This window comes from Schistocerca gregaria, chromosome 1 (genome assembly GCF_023897955.1).
Source record: "Schistocerca gregaria isolate iqSchGreg1 chromosome 1, iqSchGreg1.2, whole genome shotgun sequence".
In the NCBI taxonomy this organism is placed as follows: Eukaryota; Metazoa; Arthropoda; class Insecta; order Orthoptera; family Acrididae; genus Schistocerca; species Schistocerca gregaria.
In genome coordinates, this window is record NC_064920.1 from 9,664,170 (window position 1) to 9,684,217 (window position 20,048).

At 39.5% G+C, this 20,048-nt stretch overlaps 1 protein-coding gene across 1 annotated transcript in view; it reads right to left on the reverse strand.

Moving 5' to 3' along the window:
- Positions 1 to 20,048, reverse strand: part of LOC126322280 (differentially expressed in FDCP 6 homolog) — a 107,958-nt gene that overhangs the window by 65,683 nt on the left and 22,227 nt on the right. The window contains exon 4 of the mRNA XM_049994281.1: positions 13,032 to 13,271. Coding sequence (XP_049850238.1) covers positions 13,032 to 13,271 — 240 coding nt within the window. The remainder of the gene's footprint in view (positions 1 to 13,031; positions 13,272 to 20,048) is intronic.

The following is a 20,048-nucleotide window of genomic DNA, read 5'->3' on the forward strand; positions in this document are numbered from 1 at the left end:
GGGTATTCCAAGAAAAACTGATAAGAGTAGCAAGGTTGATGATGAGAGAAACACAAGGTTGCATAAAAACTGGAGGAATGTTGTCCAGCACTTTGGAAATTTAAAAACTGGGTATGAGAAGGTGATGTGCTGACATACCTCCTACTCAACTCCACATTGGAGAACGTGATATCTTTAACAGGGGAACGATTGTTCATAAATCTGTGCAGATTCTGGCCTATGTGGATGACATCCACACGCTAGCAAGAACTCTGATGGCAATGGAAGAGACATTCACTGCACTTCAACAGGCCAGCAGGAACACACGATTAAATATCTTGCTGCTGGGAAAGCACACAGGGAGAACACGTCAGTTGAAATAACAATGGGTAGTTACACCTCTGAAAGAGTATCTTTTCAGGTACCTGCATTTGAATGTAACCAGCTGTAATGGATCTGGGAGATGTTTTACTTTCTACCGGATTTGTCAATACCAAATTTTAAATCTTTTCTTATATTTTTTGTCAGAAATTTTTTTAAATTGTAATTTGACTTATTGTTTGTTAATTTACTTATATTTCTTAGAGTGAAAGCATATTGATTACTATTAGTAAATGTGACGAAGAATATCAAAGAGACTGATTACAAGTGGAAGCTTGTGTGTTGTGTAAAATGTCTTTGACACTGGAGACGTCTTTGACTGTAGTCAGTTGGCTGTCGGCAATTTGGAAGTGAATAAAAAAAAAAGAATTATGTTACTATTTTTTCTATATAAGCTTTAAGAAGAAACCAAAAAAATGAGGCAAACACATCGAACCAGGATATTTCTGCAGCCAACAAAACTGCATAGTGGAATCATACTTCCACTAGACAACTGAAGCCAAGACAATTATCGCCTCGTAAACATTTTACGGAAAAGGTACTGTCACAAAATATGCCAAATTTAAGTAAAAAAAAATAGTGACCATATTTCAACTGTGGTCTTCAGCGGGATAGCATATTTCAACTGGGGGCTCAGCCGGGATAGCATATTTCAAGTGGGGACTGTAGCCGGGATATTGTGTTCACGTGATCTTCAACAGTGCTAAGAAGAAGGATATTTTTGTGTGTTAATACCAGTTTTTTCAGAATGTGTGTTACAGTATGTGTGTTCATCGGAAAGTAAAAGTTATGGAGAAGAACTGTTTCGGCAAAAAATATAATTTTCGACAGAAGAAAAAATTTCAAGAATTTTGGTCAACAATCACATGGATGGAAAATGTGGACTTGCAACAGTAGAAGAGTGTTCCAGATAAGTCACGAAACCCATGTATTTTGTTAAAACAATATTTTTATCTTGTTTTGTATTGTTGTGTATAATTTTTTTTTCTTCACAATGACTTACGAGATTTTTGAGAGTATTGTGCTTAAAGTAAAAAGTAGTAATTTAATAGGCTTTGAAAATCAGGACAGGTCAAATGAAACAGAAAGAACCGATCAATTTGATTTAAAAGTTTTCTTGTTTAATTTCTTTCGTGAAATTTACAATCAGTTGATGACAATGAGACTTACTGGGATGAAAAAATTGACAATATTTTGTTACACGTCCAAGCAGTCAATACCCAAGTGGGTGATCTTTTGAACAGATTTGGCACTGTTGAGGAAAAAAATGGAATCTGTGGAAGCGAAAGTAAATGAAATTGATGCTAAATTGAGCGATGAAATTAATACTATAAAAAATTAGTTACTGGCAGATAGGGAAAGAAATTTAATTGATTTTTATGAGATAAAATTTGGGTGAAAACACTAAAGTTTTAGTAAAAAATGTAGAACAAAAAACTGATAATCGTTTGGTTACTCTAGAAAAAAAGTAGAATGAAGTGATTTAGAAAACAAAAAATCCATCAAAGAACTTAGCGAAAAACTTTAAAGTTTTGAAATTGAATTTCAAAGCAAAAATCACAATGTCAACACATGGAATTGTTTTTTACTTCACTCACCAGATGATATGAAAATTAAATTTGTGAAAAAATTCTTGGAAGGGGAAGCTTTGACTTGGACAAACCAGATTGTAACTGTGCGGATGAACTTTTCAGAATTTGAATCACAATTTCTGGAAATTTTTTGGGATGATCTTAAACAAACTAGAATCAAAAGTGAATTTTTGAGTGGGAGAAACTATAGAGGATCAGATGGGAGCATGAAACAATTTTGCAAAAGTGAACTTCAAAAACTTATTCATTTAACAAAACCTTTGGATGACTTGATCAAAATTGATACCTTAAAGAGATGATTGCCACCAGCAATGCTATTGAGTTTAGTTCATTGTCCTGATAGTAATGTTGAGCAGTTTCTCAATTATATTGAAAAGTTGGATAGGGTAACAACAAGAACACACAGTGGGTTTACTCAGAAAGGTAGTGGTCAAAATTAGGGAAATGATAACTTTCAAAAAAGGGAACAAAACAATTATCATGGTATCAGTCAAAATTCAGGGGGATATAACAATTTTCAAAAGAAGGACCGTAGTTTTCATCCAAAACAAGAACATTTTCGCGGAAATAATCAACAGAATAGAGAGCACTTTAGGGATCAAAATCACAGAAATTTTGCTAGAGATCAGTACAACAGAAACTACCAACAATCAGGAATGGGAACAGAAATGGTGATCAGAGACATTGGCAGAATCACCATCAGCAGTTTAAACAGGAACCAGTTGTAATTCAGGAAATAAAAAACGAGTAGACGCACACTTGAAGGTGAGCATGATGAAAGGACCAATGGATGTGACAATCATAAACCCAAACATGACAGTTCCAAACCTAAGCTATCACATGAGGTTATTAGTTGTTACTTATGAAAAAATTTCAAAGGGAAAATAATGATGATATTGATAAAGATAAAATTTTCAGTACACAGGAACATACAGTAGATGAAAGTCATTGTGATTAATTTAATTTAACAGAGTTTTACACTTGGGCAGAAACGAACAACACTTTGTCGGATGATGTAATTTGTGGTAGTTCAGAGGCGTGTGTGAATGAAAGAGAGAATGAATGCTGTGAGAATGAAAATATTGGTGAAAGGGATCTGGTAACTTTAGAAAGGGGAAATAATATTTTGGGGGATAATTTGAATGTGTATGACCTGAATATGTATAATGATAATGATGTTGACGATAAAGTTGGTAATGATGGTAAAGGTATTGATGATGATTATGATGTTGAGAAAAGGTGTTTCATTAGTTGGGTATACACATGGTTGAAAATGGATTAAATAGTGAGAATATTATAGAAATTCCTAGGGATGTTACCAGGATGGATAAGGCTCACAAACAGGGTGTATGTGAAAGTGTGAATTTTGATGTTGTTGCTAAAAGAATCTAACTACACAAATAATGATGACACATGTATAGCTCCTAGCCTAAGAAAAATTTTTTACAGATACTAATGACACACACACACACACACATTTCTTATGAATCTATGGCTGAACAGTGAAAATATTTTTGACAAGAACTTCAGAAAGATGCTGATTCATGTATGTGAAACTGTATGTCCTGAGTGGTGGAAAAAGATGAGATATGTTATTTTTGAAAAGCTGAAGGATAAGTACTTCAATAGTATACATAGTGATTTGGATGAAAATTCTTGGCTATTTGAGATAATAGAGAGTACTGCCAGTTTTGTTTCTTGTGCAAATATTATAACTGTGGCAAATAATACATGTAATGATATACATGATATGATTCTGATAAGTATAGGTTTGGGGAAATTGAAAGTGAGGATACAAGTTCTGAGAAAAGTGATCAATTTTTCAATCCTTATATGTAAGTTCAAATTGGGTCATGGATTGGTAAATGTTTAATTGATACAGGAAGTGAGATCTCGGGAATATCTGAAAGGTTAAGCAAGAAATTGTAAGTGGAGAAAGATTATGTTGAAATGCCAGTTGTTGGGGTAAAGATAAAAGGTGCTACTGGGAAGAGCAGTAAATTAGTAGAAAGCCAGGCTTTAGTGACATTTTTAATTGAAGGCAAGTTGTTCACACATGGATGTTTTGTAATTCAGGAATTTGATGAAGATTTTCTTTTGGGTATGAATTGGATAGTAAAAGTAAATACAGCATTTGATTGGGTTGGAAGAAAACTTTTGATAGAAACTAGTGAAAGGGAATACATTCACACAAATTTTGTGAACACACTAGGTGATCAGAGAATAGAAAATTTTGACAGTGATTTACTAAAAGAAAATAGATTGGAGAATATTGAAATTCATAGATTTGATACTGATGAAGTTGAATTTGGGAATTTAGTAAATTTGAAAATTTCAGTAACACAAAATTTATCTGGTGAGCAAAAACAACAGTTAGAAAATCTGCTGTGGGAATACAGTGATGTTTTCAGTGACATACTTGGTAGGGTAAAGGGTTATCAGTGTGAGCTTCAGGTGAAACCTAATGAACCATTTTTCATAAAACCATACAGTATTGCAAAATCAAAAAGACCTGCTGTTGAGAAAGAGCTGAAAAAGATGGAAGGATGTAATATAATAGAAAGGAGTATCAGTGCATATAATAATCCTCTAGTAGTAGTTTCGAAAAAAGATGGTGGAGTAAGATTGGTTTTGGACTCTAGACACTTAACCAAATTTTGTCCAGACAGACAATCCCGAAAATATTGATGAGTTACTCTATAAATTTACAGATATAAAATATATGTCAAGTTTGTATCTAACTTCTGGTTTTCATCAGGTACCAGTTTCGGTTAATTCTAGAAAATATACTGCTTCCTTGTACAATGGTACGAGTTACCTATATGTTGTTGTGCCATTTGGGTTAAATTCTTCTGTTTCCGAATTTATAAGATCTTTGGATCATTTACTGGGGCAAGAACTTGCATCTAAACTGATAATTTATGTAGATGACATTTTGGTTACAGGGCAAAATTGGGAGGAACATTTTTCGATTTTGAAGTCAGTTTGTGAAAAACTGAGAAAAAGGGAGGATGACATTGAAATTAGAGAAATGTCAGTTTGCAGTTTCTGAATTAAAATTTTTGGTTCAAGTTGTCACAGACAAGGGAATTTTGGTAGATCCAGAAAAAATTAAAGCAATTTCAGAAATTCCTATTCCTAAGACTAGAAAACAAAGTCGTTCTTTGGGTTATGCGGTTATTACCGAAAACATATAAGTGATCAGAGTCTGAATGCACCATGTTTAAGTCAGTTACTTAAGAAAAATACTGTTTGGGTTTGGGATAAAAGTTGTTAGGAAGAGTTTGATAAAACTAAGTAAGAGTTGACGAAGCAACACTTATTACACAGACCTGATTTTAATTTACCATTTTGTTTGAATACTGATAGCAGTAATTATGGGCTTGGAGTAGAGTTATTTCAAGAAAGAGTAGAGAATGGAGTTAAGATACATTGTACCATAGCATTTGCAAGCAGAATGTTGCTTAAGCATGAGAAAAATTATACAGTCACAGAGAAGGAACTTTTGGCAATTCACTGGGCTTTTACAAAATTTAGAATTTACCTTATTGGACATGAAACCATAGTATTTTCGGATCACAAAGCTTCGAGTTACTTACAAGAGTGCAAATTATACCACAGTAGATTGACCAGATGGGCAATATTTCTGCAACACTTTGACTTTGAAATCAAGCACATAAAAGGTTCTGAGAATGTAGTAGCTGATTCACTTTCAAGGTTATCAATTGGGAGAGAAAAGGAGATTTTTGAAAAAGAGGAGGAAAAGCAATTTAGATAACTGAAGGGGTGGAAAATGAGAAAACAATTAGAGCTATATGTAACAAAATTAGGAAAAATCAAAATTTAGATCAAAGTTGGAAATTAATCAAAGAATGTTTAGGCAAGAAGGGGTATGAGAAACTTGATAAATATTACAAATTACATAAGGGGATTTTATTTCGGAGAACAGGTGTAGATTCTGATAGTTGGAAACTGTGTTGGCCAGAGGCAGATGCTGAAAAGCTGATCATTTACATACATGAAAGTTTTGGTCATTGTGGCATACAGAAGTGCATTCAAAAGATACAAGAAAATGTTTATTTTTACAATATCGGAAAGAAGGTAAGAAAAGAATTGGCAACCTGTGACAAATGTCAGAGTGTTACAGTGAGCAATCAAAGATGGGGTGGAGAGATGCAAAACATTATTCCGAAAAACCTTTAGATCTTATTGCTGTGGACTTATATGGAATGTTACCAAAGAGTAAAGGTGGTCACTGTTACATATTTGTTATGGTAGATGAATTTTCAAAATTAATTAAACTATATCCAGTAAAGAAAAGCTACTAGCCATGAAATTATAATAAAAATTGAAAGAGATTATTTCGCACAGGTGGGTAAACCAAAAGCTATATTATCAGATAATGGTTCACAGTTCACCTCTAAAATTTGGAAAAAGTTTATTGAAAGACCAAAATTGAAGTATATACTTATGTCTGTTTATTCTCCGTCCACCAATCCTACAGAAAGATATATGAGGGAAGTTGGGAGACTTTGTAGAACCTATTGTAGACATAAACATCCAACCTGGTTTGAGCACATTCAAAATTTTGAAGATATTATGAATAGCCTACAACATAGTTCCACAGGATTTTCACCGTATGAGATAATGTTTAATATCAGACCTCCAAATCTTATATCAGAACTTATTGAATTTCCTAAATGTACACTTTTAACCATGCAAGAGAGAGAAGATATTGTCAGGGAAACTATGAGGAAACATGGGGAAAAGAGGAATAAAAGACATAACAGTAGGGTAAAATTAACCACTTTCAAAATTGGGGGTCTTGTTCTGGTCAAGTCTCATAAAAAATCAAAAATGTTAACTTCAGAAATTAAAAATTCTTTGATATCTATATTGGGCCTTTTGAAGTCATAGAAAATCCACATCCTAATGCTTATCGTTTGGTGTACCCTAAGTCAAAGAAATTATTTGGTCTCTGGAATGTTATCTATATAAACAGAAATCATAATTTAAAAATTTAAATAACCTATTATCATCTAAAACAAAAGTCCTCCACTCGAACATGCTTGTCAGAACAAAACTACCTGTACAGCCAAGTATGTATATTTGCATGTATAAATTAATAATTTGAAGTCACATGTTAATTGAAACTGTTGAGAAAACATTGTTGTAACAAAGAATGAGAGAAAGATTTATTTTTACTTTTTTTCAAAAAAAAGTCTATTGTGAGCATTTCTGAATTTTTCTAATTTTTGGAAGCTAAGTTTTCCCTGTGGGTGAAGGCATGCATGTGAGGACTTGCATGCAAAGGTATAAGTTTCAAAACCAATTATAGATAAAGCTTCATGATATATGAGCAATGAGCAATTTATTGTTCTTTATACTGATGTTGTGGGGAGGAAAGTACTCTTCACAAGAATGTGACTTGCAGTAATATTGGAGTAGAGAGGCAAGTGTACATAATCAATTGTATATATATCATGGGAAAAATATATTAAAAACAAAGATTCCAAGACTTACCAAGTGGGAAAGCGGCGGTAGACAGGCACAATAAAATAACACACAAACACACACACAAAATTTCTAGCTTTCGCAACCAACGGTTGCTTCTTCAGGAAAGAGGGAAGGAGAGGGAAAGACAAAAGGATGTGGGTTTTAAGGGAGAGGGTAAGGAGTCATTCCAATCCCGGGAGTGGAAAGACTTACCTTAGGGGGGAAAAAGGACAGGTGCGCACACACACACACACACACACACACACAGACAGACACAAGCAGACATATTTAAAGGCAAATAGTTTGGGCAGAGATGTCAGTCGAGGTGGGAGTGCAAAGGCAAAGAGGATGTTGAATGACAGGTGAGGTATGAGTGGCGGCAACTTGAAATTAGCGGAGATTGACGCCTGGTGGATAACAAGAAGAGAGGATATATTGAAGGGCAAGTTCCCATCTCCGGAGTTCGGATAGGTTGGTGTTGGTGGGAAGTATCCAGATAACCCGGACGGTGTAACATTGTGCCAAGATGTGCTGGCCATACACCAAGGCATGTTTAGCCCACAGGGTGATCCTCATTACCAACAAACACTGTCTGCCTGTGTCCATTCATGCGAATGGACAGTTTGTTGCTGGTCATTCCCACATAGAAAGCGTCACAGTGTAGGAAGGTCAGTTGGTAAATCACGTGGGTGCTTTCACACGTGGCTCTTCCTTTGATCGTGTACACCTTCCGGGTTACAGGACTGGAGTAGGAGGTGGTGGGAGGGTGCATAGGACAGGTTTTACACCGGGGGCAGTTACAAGTGTAGGAGCCAGAGGGTAGGGAAGGTGGTTTGGGGATTTCATAGGGATGAACCAAGACGTTACGAAGGTTAGGTGGACAGCGGAAAGACACTCTTGGTGGAGTGGGGAGGATTTCATGAAGGATGGATCTCATTTCGGGGCAGGATTTTATGAAGTCGTATCCCTGCTGGAGAGCCACATTCAGAGTCTGATCCAGTCCCGGGAAGTATCCTGTCACAAGTGGGGCACTTTTGGGGTTCTCCTGTGAGAGGTTCTGGGTTTTAGGGGATGAGGAAGAGGCTCTGGTTATTTGCTTCTGTACAAGGTCGCGAGGATAGTTGCGGGATGCGAAAGCTGTTTTCAGGTTGTTGGTGTAATGGTTCAGGGATTCAGAACTGGAGCAGATTCGTTTGCCACGAAGGCCTAGGCTGTAGGGAAGGGACCGTTTGATATGGAATGGGTGGCAGCTGTCATAATGGAGGTACTGTTGCTTGTTGGTGGGTTTGATGTGGACGGATGTGTGAAGCTGGCCATTGGACAGATGGAGGTCAACGTCAAGGAAAGTGGCATGGGATTTGGAGTAGGACCAGGTGAATCTGATGGAACCAAAGGAGTTGAGGTTGGAGAGGAAATTCTGGAGTTGTTCTTCACTGTGAGTCCAGATCATGAAGATGTCATCAATAAATCTGTACCAAACTTTGGGTTGGCAGGCTTGGGTAACCAAGGCGGCTTCCTCTAAGCGACCCATAAATAGGTTGGCATACGAGGAGGCCATCCTGGAACCTATGGCTGTTCCCTTTAATTGTTGGTATATCTGGCCTTCAAAAGTGAAGAAGTTGTGGGTCAGGATGAAGCTGGCTAAGGTGATGAGGAAAGAGGTTTTAGGTAGGGTGGCAGGTGATCGACGTGAAAGGAAGTGCTCCACTGCAGTGAGGCCCTGGACGTGCGGGATATTTGTGTATAGGGAAGTGGCATCAATGGTTACAAGGATGGTTTCCGGGGGTAACCGACTGGGTACGGATTCCAGGCGTTCGAGAAAGTGGTTGGTGTCTTTGATGAAGGATGGGAGACTGCATGTAATGGGTTGAAGGTGTTGATCTACGTAGGCAGAGATACGTTCTGTGGGGGCTTGGTAACCAGCTACAATGGGGCGGCCGGGATGTTTGGGTTTGTGAATTTTAGGAAGTAGGTAGAAGGTAGGAGTGCTAGGTGTCGGTGGGGTCAGGAGTTTGATGGAGTCAGGTGAAAGGTTTTGTAGGGGGTCTAAGGTTCTGAGGATTCCTTGAAGCTCCACCTGGACATCAGGAATGGGATTACCTTGGCAAACTTTGTATGTGGTGTTGTCTGAAAGCTGACGTAGTCCCTCAGACACATACTCCGGATGATCAAGTACCACGGTCGTGGAACCCTTCCCTTGTAAGCCGGAAGAATGATGATGGATCGGTCAGCTTTCAGATCACGGATAGCCTGGGCTTCGGCTGTGGTGATGTTGGGAGTAGGATTAAGGTTTTTCAAGAAAGATTGAGAGGCAAGGCTGGAAGTGAGAAATTCCTGGAAGGTTTGGAGAGGGTGATTTTGAGGAAAAGGAGGTGGGTCCCGCTGGAGGACGGAACTGTTCCAGGCAGGGTTCAATTTGGATAGTGTCTTGGGGAGTTGGATCATTAGGAGTGGGATCAGGATTATTTTTCTTCGTGGCAAAGTGATATTTCCAGCAGAGACTACGAGTGTAGGACAGTAAATCTTTGACAAGGGCAGTTTGGTTGAACCTGGGAGTGGGGCTGAAGGTGAGGCCTTTGGATAGGACAGAGGTTTCGGATTGGGAGAGAGGTTTGGAGGAAAGGTTAACTACTGAATTAGGGTGTTGTGGTTCCAGATTGTGTTGACTAGAATTTTGAGGTGTTGGGGGGATTGGAGCTGGAAGTGGGAGATTGAGTAGATGGGAGAGACTGGGTGTGTGTGCAATGAGGAGGAGGTTGAGGTTTGTTGGAAAGGTTGTGGAGGGTGAGTGAGTTGCCTATCCCTATGAAATCCCCAAACCACCTTCCCTACCCTCTGGCTCCAACCCTTGTAACCACCCCTGGTGTAAAACCTGTCCTATGCACCCTCCCACCTCCACCTACTCCAGTCCTGTAACCCGGAAGGTGTACACGATCAAAGGAAGAACCACGTGTGAAAGAACCCACATGATTTACCAGCTGACCTGCCTACACTGTGACACTTTCTATGTGGGAATGACCAGCAACAAACTGTCCATTCACATGAATGGACACAGGCAGACAGTGTTTGTTGGTAATGAGGATCACCCTGTGGCTAAACATACCTTGGTGCACGGCCCGCACATCTTGGCACAGTGTCACACCGTCCGGGTTATCTGGATACTTCCCACCAACACCAATCTATCCGAACTCCGGAGATGGGAACTCGCCCTTCAGTATATCCTCTCTTCTCGACATCCGCCAGGCCTCAACCTCCGCTAATTTCAAGTAGCCGCCGCTCGTACCTCACCTGTCTTTCAACAACTTCTTTGCCTCTGTACTTCCGCCTCGACTGACATCTCTGCCCGAACTCTTTGCCTTTACAAATGTGTGTGTGTGTGTGTGTGTGTGTGTGTGTGTGTGTGTGTGTGTGTGCCTTTTTTCCCCCTAAGGGAAGTCTTTCCACTCCCAGGATTGGAAAGACTCCTTACCCTCTCCCTTAAAACCCACATCCTTTCGTCTTTCCTTCACCTTCCCTCTTTCCTGAAGAAGCAACTGTCGGTTGCGAAAGGTAGACAGGCACAATAAAAAAGACCAGTATTATTACACAAAATTGATCCATGGACTAATACTGTCTGTACAGGCCTTTGTGAAAAATACTCTACCCAAAGCCCTCTAAGGACTGAACCAGTTCTGACAAAGCACGGAACCCAGAAAGGGTCAGCAAGTGAGCATCAGTAAAATGAGATTCCTGGGGAATGGCACAAGCTGCGGAGTAAAAGGAAATAAGAGACCACAACTGCGGAAGGTGACAGTAGCTGTATTATTATTATTATTATTATTATTATTATTAGTAGTAGTAGTAGTAGTAGTAGTAGTAGTAGTAAGCCTGGAACAGGAATTCAAATGAGCAGTGAACAGGCCGAAGCTGGTCATGCCATGGGATCACCATCCTTTATGAACATGGACAGGACGACATCCATAAACAAGAGGTCAGACTCAGATTGCGAGAGGGGAAAGTTTCGTGTTGTTCTCTTTTGTAGGCTTCAGAGAGAGAGAGAGAGAGAGAGAGCAGGATATAGAGAGATCTGGAACAGAGAGAGAGTGTGACCTTAGAGCACACGAATTGAGAGTTCTTCAGTCATCTTGTGGCAGCATGCCTCTTGTCTGGGATTAACTGTGGGAGAGGGGTCCCGGCAAAGACTGGGATAAGGAGGAGGGAGGAGGGGGAAAGGATGTAACAGAAGTAGAGTTGGATGTCACAGACACAGGGTGAATACTGTCATTTTTTGACGAGCCTCAGAGTAAGATAAACGATCAAGGGACTTTTGCTCCTCTTATCTTTTCTTCCTTTTTATACACAGGGTAATCCAGCAGGCGAGGAGAGTGACGGTCATGAAAATTGACGCACATGGTTGGTGGGACAAAGGGGATCCCCCTCATGGATTGGGTGGTAACATTCACCACAGAGGGTCTCCTGTACAGAAGGAAGATGTGCCAGAAAAGCAAACACCAAAAACACTTCGAGCATAGGACAACATACAGCTTCATGTCACCCCAATAAACCATAGCCATGACCATTTCTGGCAGGAAAATGCCAAAACAAATATACTGGTATCAATGCGATTGTTCTTATGGCTGACACCCACCGTTCCACATTGATTCAGAGTTCCTCGTCAGTTAGAAGGGTGAGAGGTCCCTATAAAAAATGACCCCCTAGACCACAAAGAGCGGTGATGAGTAACTGAGACTGGGATGTCACCAAAGTGGTCACAGGCACAAAGGGCCACATACTGGGCAGCAGAAGCAATTTTGATCAACAGCACCCTTGACGGCTTCTTATTCAGAGAGTCCACTTTGCCACTCCTGCCTTTGATAGTTTCCACGAAAAATAAAAGCTTGGTGATGGGAAAGTGTCCCTATCATTCCTGGTACAGATAAAGTACACTGGAGAGCGAGGGCAAGTGGCGATAATGGTTTCACCCCGAGTCAGCAAGTCTGATTCTCCTTCCAGGGGAGGGGGGTAGACGAGGGGGGCGGGACATGAGGAGGGGGCAGTAGTCAGGGAAGGGAAGGCCGCAGGGACATAAGAAGCACCATTTAAAGAACCCTTTAAAGAACCATTCCCTACAAAAGAGATGGCTGCAAAGAACAGCCAATTGTTTTGGAGCCTAATGTGTTTCACACACAAAATGTACACCCTGACACCACCCACTCTGATCAGGTGTTCTTCACGAGTGCATCACCCAGCTACAGCAAGGAATGTCTGGCACAGTGGCCACTGCCAGGAGTCTGAATGCTCCTGAATGACAAGCAGCCACTCCAGAGCATACATGGGAGGTGGCAGCTAAGGCATCAGAAGTGTGATCTCTATTTTGTACTGCGCATCAGATTTGTTAAGATACAAGAGCAAACAAATTTCATTTTAATTTCTTTTCTTGCTGAAACCTGTACATAGGCCATGAAGTCTCATTTTATTTTCATTATTCTAAACATACAGCTTACATTGGTTTCATTACTTGCCTAATAGAAAATTCATTAAAGATGTAAGCTTCATTATATGTTATATTTCACTACACTAATTATTAATAAAACAGAATACAACCTTTTTCAGAACATCATAGAGGAATGTTTGGTACATTTCATGCACTGCTTCTTCCACTCCTGCTTGATCTGTTTTTCCAGCACCACTGTACTTTGTTTCCATAACAGCAAGGAATGTTGGGAACCTAAACGAACCAATCACAGCAGCCAGGGACTCAAAATCAGAAGCATCCCACTGTAAGCCCAAAGAAGTAACAAACTGTGATGCAACACTGGCACATTCTGACGTATGTAGGAGAACCTGAGGAAAAAATCATTTTTTTCTGTATTACATATGTCATGTGAAATCTTTGTTTATTTACAACAATGTACAATGGTTAAATATACCACGTAGCAATGAATTTCAAGGAATATGACATTATATGCAAAGTCTTGAGACAACATTAATAATAAAAGAATCTACACTGCACATAGAAAATAATGGACAGTTTACTGTCCACATTATTAACCCTTACAATCATACAATCATGCAACCATGTCAATAATGTTTGCTGTTTAAGCACGTGCAACATCCAGAATGAGTGATAACTTGGCAGCTTAAGTTTACTCAGAAGCGGATGCTGTGGGAGCTGAAGGCTGTGTACGTACACTGCCCTCATGCAATCGCACATAGGTAGTGTTTCTGTGGTCTCTGAACTGGTGCAAGTCTCAGTTGGGTAAGTGCTGGCTTAAGTCTGTCAATACATATGGTGACAGAAGAAACACTGATGTCAACATCGAAATTTCCTGTCATAGCATGCCAGTACTGTGTATGGACCACTGTATGATGCTCCGAGGTGTTTTCAAATGACACAGTGTTGGACAAAACTCCGTTTTCAGTAATCACCTCCACAGAAAACAAGTTGTTGCTGGAAACTGTTCTTTTGAAATAGCCACTCTGAGATTGTTGATCTGCTAGCTTAAAGACTGCGCACTGTCTGATGCTTCAATGATTTTATTCAACATGCTTTGATGATTTTACTCAACACATCTGTCCATACATTATTTCAGTCACTATTGCATACAGATCTTTTCTGGACACAGTGTAGCCATCTAGTTGCAGAACAGAGAGAATGTCAGTCTTATTGTCTGTGCTATGGCATCACAGATCTGAACAATGTGTTTAACTGGTGACAGAGGCACTCTGCAAGACGGTTAGTAGAAAGGTGGTATTATGCGCACATTCCAAATTCGGTTCATACGGATCAGCGTTTGACGTGCATTAAAGAAGTATGTACAGCTACATCTATGTGACTACTCTACAGTTCACACTTTTCTGTTTCACAGAGAGCTCACAGAACCACTATCAGACCACTTTTCAACTGTTCTGCTCTTGAACACCATGGTGGAGAAATTAGCAAATTTCACTTATTTTATCACAGTGGTCATTTCTCTCTATGCAGTTGGGAATCAACTAAATATTTTTCAGTTAGTAGGAGAATTTTGGTTATTGAAATGTCATAAAAACATACCACTGCAATGAAATACACCTTTGTTCTAATGACTGCCATCTCGCCATCCCAACTCACTTATCATATCCATGACACACTCTTCTCCATTTAGTATTTATTTAGTTTCCTTCATTCCCTCCCCCCCCCCCCCCCCCCCCCCTTACCCACTTCATGTTATCCTACTATTTTCCTTTTCTTTCTTTTCCTACTCTTCAATTATAGTCCGTCATGTCAAATATTTGCCTTCATTTACCATCTGAATAATTTCTTTCATCCCATCACACATTCTCTTCATCTGCAGAACTAATTGGTATCATGTACATGCAAAGAATAAAAATAATCATAAACTTGCAGGAAATCTTTTGTCTGAAAACTGTATAGGAATTAATTAACACCTAAGAGGACAGCAATATTTTAATGTAATAGCCTGACATACTTTGAATGTTTGAATGTCAGTAACATAATTTTAGAAGTCTTTAAAGTCATACAGAAGCATTCAGGAAACAATCATAAGAATCCTAAATTATTAAATTCCAGTTTTAAAATGGACTTTCACACATTAAAGAAAAATATGAGGTGGAGAAATCAAAACAACCTAATAGACAGATAAGAGCAAACAAAAATGAATTACATGCCAGCATAACGTCTGTCAATGGCCTGCCAAGACATCACAACTGTTGTATTGTTTAAAAAAAATTAAAAAAAACACCACCATCAGTAAATTTGGATACTAAATGTATTTCATTCGCTACAAGTGTTCTATATATTTGTGCAAAATAAAATTGGCAAAAAAAGTGAAGCACACAGAAGGACAAAGAAATCAAAAATTAAACTTCACAGACTGAGAGGGTAGGTGATGTCATTTCAGTGATTCCAAATTCGAGTCAAGTTTACAAAGGATTTAGGAGTATCAGCCCACTTTTCAATACAACACTGTTCGACCTCCGCCCTGGAAGCATGTACTGATTCTGGTGGATAGGGTATCGTAAAGCTGTTGTGTCCTATTATGTGGCACACTGGCCCACAACTGCTGTAAGTGTTCCTCAATATCCTGGATACTGGCACTGGGACGGAATCAATGTTCGAGCCAGTGCTTCAACAAGCGTCCTCTTAAGGGCACACCAGGGGATCTCATTTGCTGTGGATGTACCTAGACATCACACAGGTAGATGAAATCTTCTCAGGCTTTCATCCGGGTAGCTGCGTTGAAAATCTGCAATGTTTTGATGAGTGTCATTCTCACAATCTTCTGGCGAAGTGCAGATGATGGGAATGACACTCATCGGAACGTCGCGGAATTTCGATGCATCTACCCGGACGGAAGCACGAGAAGATTTCATCAGCAGTATACACCGGGAAAGCCTACATTCACATATCACACAGGTAGTTCAAAGAGATATGTAGCTCGATGTGACTTCAGCAGTCCAGACCTCCCTGTCACGGCACCACTCCAAACCCAGCTGTTTGTGTTGCAGTGATACCGGCAGCCCAAGCGTGTGACAGTAATTCGCTAGTCTGGCTGCCACTGGTCACTGACGTATGGAGTGGGATAACACAGATTGTTGCAGGGCATCCACTACTCGTTCTCTGGTGCCAGGAGCAGATGTGAAGGAGTTACGATGTGCTCAGTGCATACAGCAATGCTCCCTCGTGGCGGTCGGAATCTCTGTGACGATCATGCTGGCAATCTCATTCCCATTGCCGTCCAAAGTTGGGCCACCAACGCATCCAAATGTCCTACAAATATGGATATTGTTGCACGATTCACCGATCCGTCCAAATGGAGATCCCATAATTAGGACCACCCCAAACTCTGATGAATTGATAACACTTCTCAGGTGCATATGACGCATTTCTGGATCCTTCACAGTGATCACTCAACATCTAAAGCTGTTCACATCCTTTGCGCACACCCTACCAGACCTGGTAACAAAACTGAACTCAGTGGCCATTGCACCTATCACAGAGAATTCCAACTTTAACCATTTAGATACCTGCCGATGGTGCATATGCGTACAAAGTTACATTGACATCCATCCATGTCTTCTTGGTGCTTAACTTTCTTTGTCAGGCAGTGTAAATAAAGGATGTGAAGCCAATAAGCTATTCATGCAACAAATAGTGATAATAAATTTAAGTATAGAGAGAGAGAGAGAGAGAGAGAGAGAGAGAGAGAGAGAGAGAGAGAGAGAGGGGGGGGGGGGGGGGGGGAATTGTGACACAGTCCTTATCGGTTTGCACCGGGGCAGTGTTAACTGAGGTTTTTCCTTCTATTGCTCATCTTCAACATGGTGAGAAACAGAGGTAGCTGATAGCATGTAAATTCTTCCATTGGATGGCTGGCCCTTGAGCTCTATTTCACAACAGTGCCATCCGCATAACAAAGTGGCATGACGTGAGTGTTGTTTATACAGTGTCAATCAACTCCAGCATAATATTTTCTCTTCCCAATTGGATATTGAAGCCAGTCCCACTAGTAATTAATCACTCAATACCACTTTTTGTTGATATTCATGTAATTCTCAGCTTTGGCCGGGATTCTGCTTTTTATTTATTTATTCATGCTTTTTACTGTATTTATTCACACTTATGTTCTTTTATCCTACTGGATATATTCGTGAATATACTATAACCTTTTTTATACTAAATTATGTGTGTTCTAAAACACTAGTACATAGGTATTTTTAATATCAACTTACAATCAAGCAGATAAAAATAATTATTAATATCAATACACACTTTATTTTACAATAGTACACGAATTTCTGTTTTTAAAATGTACAAAATTAATTCCACAGAACTGATAAATGTAACTTCTTTGAAAAATCATCTTGAACACATGAGACTGTTTTGTTGTTAGATTATTCCATGTGTGGCAGTTTGGTCTCTCTCTCTGAAGTAGTCACTCATTAAAGTTTAGTACTAAGTGTTTGTAAACAGTTTATGCTGTTAATGTAACTATCAAGATATATGCATAGTTTTTGTCTCTCAAGTAATCAGTCATTAAAGTTCAGTGTTAAGAGTAGTGTTGTAATGCACTAATAAACAGTTTACGTTATTATTGTAACTATCAAGATATGTGCATATATTCTTGAGCATTATGGAAATAATTGCAAAAATCATAATAAAAAAGGAAGAACTTCAAGAAAAGTATTTCAGTTATTTTGTAATCAACCTGGACCAACTTTTATGTACTTGAATGGAGTTGAGTTGCCCCCTAGACACTAACACCACAAAAAAGGTAAGTTGAAATCTTCTTTTCATGTTTTATATCTCTGATACTATTAGAATTTAATAAACATCACAATAAATGTCATTTACATATAGTGTGCAAAACTAATAACATTGACGCAACTGACTATTCACAATAGCTCAACAGAAATGGTGCCTTTGTAACAGGATCACCATCTTTGTCATTCATGCATAACAACTCTTAAGGAAATCCTCAGCAGTTACAGAGTTCAGAAGGTTTTGTTTCGTGCATGTGGTATCAATGTTCGATACCACATTTGTTAGAGGTTGCAGTTATTGATCGCAGTCCACATTAGCATCGTTGGACCTGCGAGTCGTGACCAGCGCTGCTCCACTGCTTGTATCAAGTTTCTAGTGAGCTCTCGTCCACTCTTGCTCGCCATTTCAAGCAGTAAAGTAGCATAACCTTCAGCTGATAGGAAGCAACCTCTAACAAGGCGCTTAGTAATGTATAGCCTAGCCCGCCTGGTTAGCCGAGCGGTCTAACGCACGGCTTTCCGTAGTGGGAAGGAGCGCCTGGTCCCCAGAACGGATCCGCCCGGCGGACTTGTGTCGAGGCCCAGTGAGCTGGCCAGTCTGTGGATGGCTTTTATGTGGTTTTCCACCTGCCTCGGCAAATACGGGCTGGTTCCCCTTATTCTGCCTCAACTACACTTTGTCGGCGATTGCTGCGCAAACAAGTTCTCCATGTATGCGTACACCACCATTACTCTACAATTCACACACAGGGGTTACACTTGTCTGGTGTGAGACGTTCCCTGGGGGGGGAGGGGGGTGGGGGGCCTCCACCAGGGGCCGAACAGCACAATAACCCTGGGTTCAGTGTGGGGCGGTGGAGGGGTGAAGTGGGTTGCGGTAGTCGTCGTGGGGTTGTGGACCATTGTGGCTGCGGCAGGGGCGGATCCTCTTCGTAGTTTCTAGGCCCCCGGTTAACATACAGTACAATACAATGTATGGCCTAAATGAGGCCTCGATAGCTATCTGTTTATAATTATACTTCTAATTATTTTAGTTGTTGCATATCCAGATCATGCAGCCAGCGCCTTATCAACGTGACTGACAAACCTGCTGTTATTTATGTATTCCTATTTAGCATTTGCCACCAGTCAACATTGGCAATGACTCGTTCATCGTCGTCATAACAGTGCATTCACAATGTTTCAATGATGTTTTACACATCCCTCCAGAAAAAAATCTAAGTTTCTCACAAATGAGGAAATTACATCAGAGCTGCAATGACTCGTGACAAATAGACAATGGAGAAGGTGCCTTCAGATGTGACTGCCTCATCAAGTGATAAAGCTCCAAATTCATTTGTTACTGAAGTTATATGAGTAAAGATGGCAGACTAAATGACCAACGATAGCAGTTAATCATTGGGAGAACACCCAAAAGTTGTAACATCATTTTTCACAAGCCATGCACTTTAGCTCTGGCTAGAGTGGCACAGATTTCAACAGGAATGTTCTCTCTCTTTGGTGATATATTGATGGATGACATAGCACAGATGGCAGAAGTGTTGTGTTTTCAAGTGAAGAGTGTTCCAGTGAAAAACTAAAGTAATGATACTAAAAGTAAAGTGTGTGCTAGTTGTACGAACTAAATAGTTAAGCTAAATGAGCTTATCTCTAGTCTGCAGTTAATCAGCAGCTCACTGAGTAGTGAAATGTCGCAACTTATAAAGGAAATGTGTGTGCCGTTGGCCAAACAAAAGTATAGTTCTTTTCCGCCTAAAAAAATTCAAATGAGAGTTGAAAATATCGTATAAAAACAAAAATCCGATTATTAAAAAATCACAGCGAGTGAAGACACTGATCAATTGGCAGTTGAAAACAAATTTCATGTTACTTCCATTAGTGAAGGAACTGAATTAATATCGGAAAGTAAAAATGGACTTTTTAACCACGAGTGCCGACAGAATGTTGAAACAAAGTCAAAATTCAGCATTTGGGAAAATAGTGACAGTGAAAGTGTGTAGGCCATCCACTGCATAGAAAAATGGAGCGAATGAGAAGAACACTATCAACAAAAATGTATAACAGTACGTTTATGAAAGTAGTGTATTATTTTTGACTGACAGCCATGGCAAAAATGTGACAAAACTTTTCAAAGAACACAGGAAATGCTACGTAACAAGTATTGTTTAGCCTGGAGCAATAACAAAAAATATTATTGGCGTCAATCTGAATGACAAATCGCTAAGAAAAAATGACTGTGGTGTGTATTGTAGGTTCAAACAATGTCGCAAAAAATGAAGCAGATAACTGCCTAACAGAGATAAAGAAATTCCTAGAACGAAATGAACAACATAATACTATTGTCTCAACATTACCACG